This window comes from Opisthorchis viverrini (assembly GCF_000715545.1).
Source record: "Opisthorchis viverrini unplaced genomic scaffold opera_v5_214, whole genome shotgun sequence".
In the NCBI taxonomy this organism is placed as follows: domain Eukaryota; kingdom Metazoa; phylum Platyhelminthes; class Trematoda; order Opisthorchiida; family Opisthorchiidae; genus Opisthorchis; species Opisthorchis viverrini.
Window position 1 is genome coordinate 167,772 of NW_008751869.1, and position 11,527 is coordinate 179,298.

The 11,527-nt window shown below is 46.0% G+C and overlaps 1 protein-coding gene across 1 annotated transcript in view; it reads right to left on the reverse strand.

Annotated features, from left to right (window-relative positions):
- The window catches only part of T265_08334 (hypothetical protein), a gene marked incomplete at both ends in the record, with an annotated part of 13,332 nt that extends 2,259 nt beyond the window's left edge, over positions 1 to 11,073 (reverse strand). Inside the window, 7 exons of the mRNA XM_009174102.1 lie at positions 24 to 161; positions 2,168 to 2,299; positions 3,793 to 3,939; positions 4,024 to 4,343; positions 7,386 to 7,536; positions 8,264 to 8,462; positions 10,694 to 11,073. Of these exons, the coding sequence (XP_009172366.1) occupies positions 24 to 161; positions 2,168 to 2,299; positions 3,793 to 3,939; positions 4,024 to 4,343; positions 7,386 to 7,536; positions 8,264 to 8,462; positions 10,694 to 10,743 (1,137 nt within the window). The remainder of the gene's footprint in view (positions 1 to 23; positions 162 to 2,167; positions 2,300 to 3,792; positions 3,940 to 4,023; positions 4,344 to 7,385; positions 7,537 to 8,263; positions 8,463 to 10,693) is intronic.
- Positions 11,074 to 11,527: the final 454 nt, after the last annotated feature.

Consider the following 11,527-nt stretch of genomic DNA (forward strand, 5'->3'; position numbering starts at 1 on the left):
GTAACACCCTTTCGGTGCCTAACTGCCATGCCACCAGAAGCAAGCACGAGAACTGGGATGCTGCCAGGTTGCCCAAGCCTACACAGAAGTCGATAGGTAGAGGTCGGGTTCAAACCACGGACCTTTCGGTCAGTAAATTCGCGCTCTAGCCCCCTCGCCCCCTAAGCTATCTTGGTGTTTTTTATCATCTATATGCCCGAATTGAGAATTCACGTATGGGAGCACTAATTTCTTCTGAAACTCATCATCATCATCGACAGCACAAAATCACTGTTCAATACGCACGCTTCGCTGTCGTACAACCACAATTTATCCAGAAGCCTTATGGTGAAGGATAGGATAAAAGTGACTGAGGAAGAGACTTGGTGCTAGCCTACCACAATCAGTTCAACACTTCCAGACGTTCATTCAGTCCTAGTGGGGAACTCCAATTTGGCTTGCACGCCAAAGGAAAACTTGAAAAAAAAAACTACTCATTCCAGTCACCACTGAACTATCATCTTCGTGATTACTAGCAGCATCCTGAATCCCGATCATTGGATATTGATATCATTGAATACTACACGACATTCTTCGCGTCAGAGAGAGATTATCACTCATCCGACCATTCGAGAAGTTCAGTGTTGCATTTTCCAACAGCCCAAGCGTTGCTCACACAGATTCAGCTCCTCTGAATCGACGCGAATCCCACTAGGATTAGTGAATCTGGTGAGATGTGATCACCGACAAAGAGCTTCTTCGGCTGTGGAAGCGCGTGCTGATGCCTGACCGACTGCAGTAATGATATTATCAAAATTTCAGCAGCCAGGGCTGAGACTGTACTTTCCAAGATTACAGTACAATGAACTACCGCATGGTCTGACTCGTGAGTTCCACATATCGGTATTTTGTGAACAGCTGCTCATAAAGTGCCTTAGCACTCGTATTTAATGTGCTGCTCAAAACCGCACAAGGCTATGATAGGGACGTTGAGTGGTGAACTTTGAACCTTGCTAGTGCGATTCTAGAGCTGACCGGTTCTAGTGCCAACACCTAGTTTTGAGCCAGAAAATTAGGTGTAAAGGCTGTCAGGTGGAGCATTGTAATAGACCGAAAAAAAGCTCTATTTTCCAGGGACTTGTATTCTACGAGAACCCCGTTCAGCTATGAGGACTTCAGATAAACGGGTTGTATTGGTCTTGAAGGGCAAGCATAGTAATGGCTTGGCTCTCAACACCCAAGAGTATATTTACATTGCAGCGTCTGATATAAACGAGTTTCCTAGGAGTAAGTGTTTCAGATGGCTTCGTGGTCGAAAGAGAGTCGCTAACCGAAGACGCTGCAGCAAGAGAAGAGCGGGATGAAGTAAATCGAAAATTTTTGCGGATTGTGTCTCCTAAGCGCCACCCGACCTTTGCTTGAAGGTGCAACTCGAGTGTCTGCATGGAGAAGTGCAATGCAAGGGAATAGCTAGAGAGGAGCCGTCGGAGCCAAGTTTACCTCACCCACTCAATCAATGGGAGTTGATTCCATATGGTCAGTTTGAGATGGGACTTTGACCGACGCTGCTGTAGTGCAGGACACCCACCTTGCCTACCCAACTCATTGAAACAACTTTGTCACGCGAATGCATCGAAAAAAAACTTGCTAAGCGGAGGCTACGTCGTGAAATGCATCCGTGAGGTGCATGGACGATTTTACTCGTCTCCCAGGAAGCTCACTCCTGACCATGCCAAAGCGACAAGTCCATACGCATCATTTTATTTGACGATAGACTAGTACGTTTCGTCAGTATTGTTATCCTACGAAACGCCTACCCAGACCATAATTTGGGCTACTGTAGTGCTGCCAGCTTAACCATTACGAACTAATTTGCACCCCTACAGAGGAGAAGTTTGATATCACAGTGAAAGAAACTCGGCAGTATGGTGAAGCTTGAATGACTTCAATTTACTACTAAATACACAACTCTGCTCGGTTCCAGCTGGGTGTTGTCTGTCGACTATACGCACGCATCCAGCGGTTCAACCAATGAATTGTTAAAGGTGTATAGTCAAACGAGTGTAAGAACCCAAATAAATGCATCACGTGGTATATTTCGAATTCGATGAAAATGTTAATACCAACAGGAAAGCCAATAAGGAAAATATCGGTAGAATCTCTGGCGTAAAGTTCTGTCTACTTAAACTGCCATCTTCATCCTCAACTTCGGATATGGGTTATAGTCCAAAAGCTGGAAATCCTCAAACTTGAAATCATTGATATCCGAAACTTGGCGTACAATCTTGAGTTTGGGAGGCGGTCGAGGAACACGTTTGACCTGAATGGGAAGCAAGAGATGCTGATAGGGCTGCAGTGTGGTGACGAAATCAGCAAATAGTACAAACTACTCATGAATAGTAAGGCTTTTTAACTATTAAGTCAAAACAGCGTAGTGGAATAGGTTGTAATCCGACGTTTCGGTCGCCGTGGGCGACCTCTCTCAAGGATTGTAGAAATCCATTACGCTGTGTTTTGACTTTATAATTGAAAACTCCATATTGTAGACCACATGGCGCTGAATCTTTTTGACACTCTTCGAGCTGATTTCAGCACGGACCTCCTAAATACTCATGAGTAAGTTGAATACAAAAAAGGCGATTGGCAGGGTAGCAGTGTGCCTTGTTTGCAAAAGCACTAGAATCAACTGATGCTGGGTGATCTCAAGATACTGTTGTGAAGTTCTGTAACATAGCCTGAAGCCGACGATGCACGCCTGCAACAGTCTACAATATCGTAATGCAGTGAGGCACAAGTCCTCACCACCCCATGATGATGGAACTTTATCGCGTTGATGCACGGCAGCCAAACAAACGTCGACAAGCACGTGGTGTGGCAATCCAGCAATGACTCCACAATAACACTAGCTAATTCAGAGGAGCATGAAGAGAGCCTGGGTGCGTGCCTTTCAGGTAAACGCATTCACAGTTCACCACAGTGCGAGGTAGCCACAAACCACGCTGGTGAACATGACGAATACGAATCAAAGCTCCAAAAAATCAATTCCCATTATCCAAATGCGTATGAAGTGGTCGCGTGTCACTGAAGTGAATGGTGACAACTTGGAATCAACAAGACACTCATGCGACCTTGCTGAATTTCCTGGATTGTCCCCAATCGGAACAAAATGAGGACCTGGTTGTTTGACTCGACTAAACACATCCTGCCTTCAGAATTGGCGTCTTATGGGAGTGACGCTTGTCAGGACCTCCATGAGGGTCGTGAAGAAGTTTGGACTGACACTTAACCGTTCCAATGTAGTCGAACTACCTGACAAATTTTACCAGATAGGCGAAGTTGGACACGAATGATTCCACACACACGCAATCCATGCCGCTACGCTTCCGTCATTGTTCCAAGGAATCCAACAGCCAGTGCTGTGAACTCGGTTCCCCAGGAGCCCCAAAGCGTTTGCATCTAAGTTATAAACAAGGTTAACAAATGTCAGTGATTCGTAGCTGCATCCATGATATCACATCATTCTTTCCCTCATCCTAAACTGATTTATACAATCGTTAGCACCATCCGAATACCAGTGACTGCCCCGAAAGGATGCTCATTAATGCCACATTCTGGTGCCCAACTGTCATTTGCAGCTACCCAGAGTCCTATTAGACCGCGTAACAGTTGAAGTAACTATGGTAAACGGTTTCGTCTTCCAATCATACTAAACAAGTGAACAGCGGGGAAACAATTCACGCGTGAATTGCCACACGGGAAGCCAAACACAACGAGACAGAGCGGATCAACTGATGCTGTAGTCAATTTACTCACCTGTTCACTCAGCGCCTCTCGATGGTTCAAGTAGACGTGGGAATCTCCGATGGTGTGAACGAATTCGCCCGGTTTAAGTCCAGTTAGATGAGCAATCATGTAGGTCAGGAGGGAGTAACTCGCGATGTTGAACGGGATACCCAATCCCTAAAAGAGAACCAGTTGGAATAAGAACATCTGGAATTGGGGAAGTGGACAAAAGGCTAGGGGGAGCATAATTGGCTTACTTACCATGTCACCCGAACGCTGGTACAATTGACAAGACAATTCACCGTTTGCAACAAAGAATTGCACCAGGCAATGGCACGGAGGGAGTGCCATCAGTTTCAAATCTATCGAACGATAACGTAGAATTTGAACGTGAAAAAAAGTCAACGTACCCCGGACATTCCAAGCAACTATCAAGATGCGTCGATCCCAGGGTCTCTCGCGTATCAATCGGATTACTTCGGCAAGTTGGTCCACACCTTGACCAGAGTAGTCCGTGTCACAGTCAATGTAATCTGCTCCACTATGGCGCCACTGGAAACCGTAAACGGGACCCAAATCGCCTGAAAACGACAGTATCAACGCAGCAAATTCATAGGCAAGCCATTGACGATAACCATGCTAAGCGACAGAAAACCTATCGACAAGGTCTATCTGAGAATACTTACATCAGATGATGACTAAACCCAATGGTCCGTGGTTAACTTGGGATTAACTTGGGTTCTCGCTGACAGAAGATGAAAACTGTCACTCTAATTAACGACCGTAAATCTGCCGCACCACACAAACGTGTTGCAACCAAGCGGTAGCCGATGGATCGAGGCAATTCCTTGCCTCAGGATAAGCCCATTTATTTCTGAAGGTCAAGAGCAACGTACACCAAACTATCGTGATAGCTATTGCGCCTGATTGCTAAGAGACAAAGCATTCCTTGAATCATTGTCGGAGTTAATTGGTGGTACTTATTTGCAATGAAACTGTGCTTGAGAATCTATCATTTCGGAGCGCTAAACGACACTCAACCAGTCAAAACGGGTGGGGATCCACTAGGCAGTGCAGAACACTGTCATCCTTTTAATTCCCACTGTATCTGGTAGTCGTGAACAACTTACGGCCTGGAGATTCCATACTGGGGGCGAGATGGCTCGGTGGTTAGAGCAGGAATTTATTGACCAAACGGTCTGTAGTTCGAACCCGACCACTGCATCTCGACTTCCCCTGTCTAGGTTTGGGGAACCTGACAGTATCCCAGTCCTCGTGCTTCCTTCTGGTGGCATGGCAGCTAGGCAACGAAAGCGTGTTGCAGCTGAACGACCATCTTATTATTAATTCCACAGTGAACCTATTACGAGCAAGTTGAATGGGGTAGCATCCTCACCTACCCCTGGAAGAACCCCACGCAGTCTCATCATCATCATCGACAGCATGACATCAGTGCTCAACACTGATACTTCGCTGCCGTACAACCGGGGAAGACATTGAAACGGTGTAATTCAACCGTAACTTTCTTTTGAAGATTTATATTAAGACACACCACCCATGTGCATAAGCGAGATGAGCAACCAGTACGTCTCCCTTATAGCTGTCCTCGATTAGTCAGTTTCGTTTTTTAACATGAAACCGCTCCTAGCATACGTGGCAATCCGGTTCTCATAAGGATTTCGAGTTCATCCCAAGCTCTCTGATTCGGTCTGAGAAACGGTCACTTACTTTCAAGGGAAAGGGATTTAGTGCTAGCTTAACACAATCATTCCGAGGTGCCTACACCTCCAGACATTCACTCAGGCAATCTGGACAGAAACTGACAACAAGAACGCCACTGATATTGGTTGGTAGCCATATGTTGCAACTTCTCCAACCGGGCGCAGTGAGTATCACGCGGTCCTGGGAGATGAGTAGCGCCGACAGCACTCAAACGTTTCGTAATCTCCTTCATACTCCTCTGCCAGGTCAAAGGTTGGTCACCCCTCTGCTTCCTCCACTCTGAGTTGCACATGGAAAACAGTACTTTCTTCGGCGAACGATGGTTCTGTATAGGTAACACATGTTTCACCAACGCAGCTTCTGGTGCTGCACACATTCTTCAACGGAAGTACCCGTTGCACAACCAAAAACCCACTGTCTAATTGTTTCGTTACGGATCCACCGACACCAACCCACACGAGCCATGGTCCTGAGAAAATGATTGTCGAACACCTGAAGACGTCTCAGTTCCGCTGCTCGAACAGGCCAAGTCTCAGCCATACAACAAAACAGCCCGCACTGTAGCCTGATAAACACGCTCCCCTTGCGGTCTTGAACGTTTGGAGGTTTGATATCTCCCCAGCGAACAGCAGGATTTGACTGGATTGCCAAGAATGATTTGGTTCCTCTGTACTGGACAGTAGGATTTGTTACGTAAATAAGGTAGGATGTGTTGAGACGGTATACTTCGTCGCATATGTTGGTGGTGCTTCACGGAACAACCAATAAGCTCTGTCTTCCTCAACCCTTAAAAACTCGATGTCTCTAAGTTCCAAAGCAATTGGAATCCGCTTATTTGACCCTTTTCGCTGGGTCTTCAACTATGAGCTCTCCCTCCTCTCTTTTAATGCCCCAGTAGCTAAAGAATCGAAGTACAACTTCACCGGTAGCATTCGTAATGGCACACTTGCGACGCCGTCTGAATTTCCATTTTCATCAGTTAAGATTCTTTTCTGGTCAGTGCTGTTGCATTCCACTTTGCCAGGAATAAAAAAGGCCTTCCCTGTTAGGCTCCGCAAAAACCAACTTGTACATTGAAAAAGCTCAAGTCTGTCGTCCATCTATCCACCCGGGTCCTCACTACTGCGTACTTCGGAGGCCGTTTGTGTTGGCCTCCGCAAAACCAACTTGTACATTGAAAAAGCTCAAGTCTGTCGTCCATCTATCCACCCGGGTCCTCACTACTGCGTACTTCGGAGGCCGTTTGTGTGAAGGTTGAAATCAACGTTCAACCAACTCATCTTTGTTCGGAGACTTGTTCGAGATGTGACCATCCAACGAGGGTCGACCGACTGCGACCGTGATCGAAGCCTCAGTCTTTTCCAGAGCGACCACCCAGGTTAACAGATAACTTGTTCCAGATCGTTAGTGAATCAAATTGAAACGTTTGCACATACCGCTTGGTTGGTTACAATCATGTCCACCAAAACATCGAGACACGATGACCAAACCAGGTGGGATTCGGAGCCTCTCGGTATACTTGTCAATTCACCTTGATCTTTGAAAAATCCCCGGAAATATTCAAGAAGCACTCACTTGCACACTAATTTATTTTTAACCGGAGAATCAACCGAATCAACCTAAACTCCTCTAGTATGACGTCCTTCTTTAACTGAGTTGGATTTAGTTAAGGCTCTCATTAAAACTCAATGTTTTCAAATAAGTTCATTTCGCCAATAGTGTACAATTTGGGTCGGAGTAAACATACGGCTGAAGGAAACTAGAAGGCTATGACTTTTTGATAAGCCCCAAGGACGAAACTGGTCGCTGTCTCTTGAAGAGCATTCAGCAACCTTGCGGGTAGTATGTTGTCTAACTGAAAACACTTATTTCACATAGTACGTATAATTGGGGAGTCTCACCTTCTTTCCGCTCTGTGAATCCAAGATTGTCGAGAAACTCTCGCGAGCCATTCGCATCCCAAAAATGAACTTTTCTTGCCGCCAGCTCATTAGAGTCCGTAGAACCACGGATGAACCACAGGAGCTCCTCAACGATCCCGCGGAAAAACACCTACGTTCAGAAAAAGAAAGGTCCGGTAACGGAAACAACTTTGTGGCGGCCGAGTGTGTTACAAATTCAGTCATCATACGCTTATGCGAGATTGGAAGTTTGTGGTTGTGAAAAACCACCCGTGGGACAATATTGTGTAAAACTGCACGAGTGGGGACGGTCACGAACAAAATGGGAGAGTTTGAAATTCATCCAAACGGCGGGGGTAAAAACCGCGTGCTCCCTTAGTATCTGTAGGTGGGCACACCTAGCGGGGCGAGATGACTCGAATTTATTGACCGGAACGTCCGTGCTTCGACCCCGACCCCTGCCTCTCGACTTCCCTTGTCTAGACTTAAGCAACCTGGCAGTATCCCAGCCCTCGTACTTCCTTCTAGTGGCAGCTAGGCACTGAAAGGGTGCTAAAGCTGAAGAATTATTGATATTTATTACACTCAGCGGTACGTAATCTTATCCCCGTACTCGGAGACAGTTCATGCCTGGATCCGGAAAGAGGCAATAGTCGTTTATGGGGAGCGACCGGCATAAAAAAACAATAATGACGGTTTGGACAGCTGTAACTACCATGGCTATTTGAGAACAAACCAGAAGTTGAGCCATTGTTAGTCCGCACAAAATACTAGCCTAGACGCAGAAACACTGTTGTCCAATCCTAGAAAGTAAAGCAACATAAATCTAGACAAATCATTTGGCGATGAGACACATAAGTATGACAGAAGAGGCGTACTTGTTTTGTCGTCAACAAGGGGAAGCTGTCGTCTCGGAGACTGAACCGCATCTGTGGTCCGAAAACAGCCAGAGTACCTGTGCCGGTTCGATCACTTCGTTCAACACCATGACACAATATATGACGTAGCAGATTCAAGTACGCCGCCTCACCATAGATGTGATCCGGAAAATAAGGAATGGTCGGTGGGAGAATAGCACTGCATGGGGGGTGCAGGAATTGGGCGAGAATAACCACCAGCGTGTGTGTGTGTGTGTGTATGGTTCACTAATGCGTTGTGCTCACAATAATTCGCAGACATAATCGCAATAAGAACGTTACGTAGGCCGAAAAGCGTTTGTGCTGAAAGTGACTACCAACGTGCTTATTGCCTGGCGAGTAAAAATAGTTGGGAATACTGAAAGAGAACAGATGATTGGTGAAGACTCAGAAGTCCATGAGACAACAACCAGTTATCGTGACAGTGGTATTACGCACACTTCAGTCGGAAACACTTTTGATTCTCCAAGCACCCCGAATGTTATAATCCTTTTAAAAGAGCAAGTCGACAGCTGACATAAAAATATATCGAGATAGAGAGGAAATGGTTCAACCCGCGACGAACCGAGCCCTGATGATGTGACGTTTGAAAGCCAATAGCCAGGCTCGGTAAACTCAGCGACGGTCACATGTCCACATGAATTGTACATATTTTCAAGAATATCAAACCGGGGTGATTGCAAGACGACTGGACCCTATTCACCGAACTAATGGATATGAAATACGGTCTGGAATCTGAAGAACTACGGAAAGAGGCGTTCGATATCACTGCTACCAACTCAGTTCGACCCTGATGGTTACAATTTACTGAATCGATTAGGGCTTTCGTCACAATAAGGAAAAGTGTAGTAAAGATGCTCGACGGTGGGCTGGACGGATGGAATAAAGCACACGATGAACCCGCCTGACTGTACGCACTAGGAACCACGATCCGAATGTACACGGTGCATGGCGTGATAAGTTAGCAGTCGGACAAGTAGAGTATAAAAAACCAGCGACCCACATGGAAGTTCAATCCATTAAATGTGTTTGTCGTGATCGGTGAATAGCCTGCACAGGTGCCCACTAAGAAAAGATACAGAGCAAGATGCGGAGCGTAAAATCAAGAACTGCTGGGCGGCATCTCATATATTTCACCAATTCGAGACCCCGAATCGGGATATGGGTCCGATGTTCAAGCAGCTATGATTTGTATTACGGAATGGCTAAATAAAGGCCGGCTGGTTTCTCGATCTGGTGTCGATGAACTAAGTGATTTTTGACTGGGATTCCTAACAGGGGATCTTGCTTATCAGAGATGTCAGACCTACATTGGTGGCGACCGTGGAATTCGTTACCTAGCGCCGACATCTTTGGTATACCTAATTCTATTGCTGCACGATCTAAATGGGGCCACAGGAAGTCAACCTAACCTACATACCTCAACAGGTTCCTACAAGAATAAGTTGCAACGGAAGAGTCCCAAACAAAGCAGAAATCGCACTGAATGTGATGGAACTTTGATTGAGAACGACTTCCCGGGTAGTTTGTCGTTGGTTTGTTCGCTGAGCTGGGCAATCTGATTGCGAACGTTCAATCACCAAGAGTTGAAGAACGACTTCCGGGTAGTTTGTCGTTGGTTTGTTCGCTGAGCTGGGCAATCTGATTGCGAACGTTCAATCACCAAGAGTTGAAGTCATGCGTGCGCTATTAGGGAGCATGGTGGAGCACAGCGATGGGTCGGTAGCCTTACGGAATGAGCGACCAACATTCTCCCACCGGTGAAAGTAAGAAGGCCTTCACTGCGGGCTTATTAGAAAATGCCAACTAAACGGGGGAGCGAAACTCTCATACGCATTTTGTTTACAAAACTGAATATCCATCTTCTCCTTGAACGCATCTTCCTGAAGTTTCCTGGATATTCATCGACTGTTACTCAATTGCAAGCAAATGACACTCCACAAACTCCGTAATAGATCTCACTTTTCAAGAGATGCAAAGCGGACTTAGAAAACATACTACTCGCATGCCTCCCCCATCAGTAGTATCACCGTTATACCGGTAGTTCCTAAGTGGTCTCCAAACCAGCTCCAACACAGTGCTCGTATTACTTTGGCACTCGAGTAAGATGATTAAGACTGGCCAGCGTGGTAGATTTGCCGGAGAACGTCACATACCCTAAGATTCTTTCTAAGGTGGACCCTTAAACCGGGGGAAGGGAATCCAAAGATTTATCGCAAGTCATGTTCCTAATGCTTGGCTACATCGATCATCAATTCAAAACGAAATGCGCCATTTGGACAAACTCATCTGCTTACCACTTGGAAACCTTGGATGACCTTGCATCTTCGTAGAACAACTAAACGATTAAGAGACGGAAAAGTCTGTGAATAAATCGGGAAAATCACTTACGGGGATTCCGCCTCTTGCTTGTCTCCATCGGTAACAGCGTCCTGGTCCATAATGCACGAGCTGCGTGAGTTATGGGAAACAGAGGGGAAATGATAAACTTTGGCTAAAACATACTACTTTTTCTATTGCGGCATCGACAAATCCTGCCAAGTTCGCTTGGAATAGAAGGTGTAGGATCCGGGTAGCTGAGGATCTTACAGGATGCTTGGAGTCATCGGACTATATGCAGTTCGTATTCAGTGGGCAATAGGAAGAGACGGATGAGAGCAATAGATGCTGTATTGAGAACTGGTTCTATGGGCAGATGGGCTAATAACGTCATGAATTACAGTCAATCAATTACAATCAATGATAGCACAGTCGGTAGGGGCAGAAAGAGGACAGTAAGGCAGTAGAGCTTTGGATATGGGAAGTTATACAGTATAAATACATAACGGTGCAGAAAACAGTCAGCACGCTCGGGAGGTAAGGGAAACTCTCTGTAGTCTTTAGCTGACGACGCGATGCAGCATCTTGTGTCACGTATCAAATCGGAATGCGTAGTAAGGCTCGTTTGAAACAAAATCTCAACAGAGACTACCGGATGAGATGCAATACAAAGGTTATATTTAAAAAAAAAACAGGAATGCCGGAGAAGTCGAGCTAGCGCAGAGGGTAGTGCGTTTGTTTACCATCCGAGGGGGTCCCCAGACTAGACACTCGAAAATGGTTAGAGTTGATATGAAATTGCAAGTGAAGACGGACAGGTAGTAAAATTTTCCATTAGTAATTAAGGCGTAAGCAAACCTTAAGCGGTAGCGAAAACCCGGGGAACGAACGGCGGGGAAGCAAAGC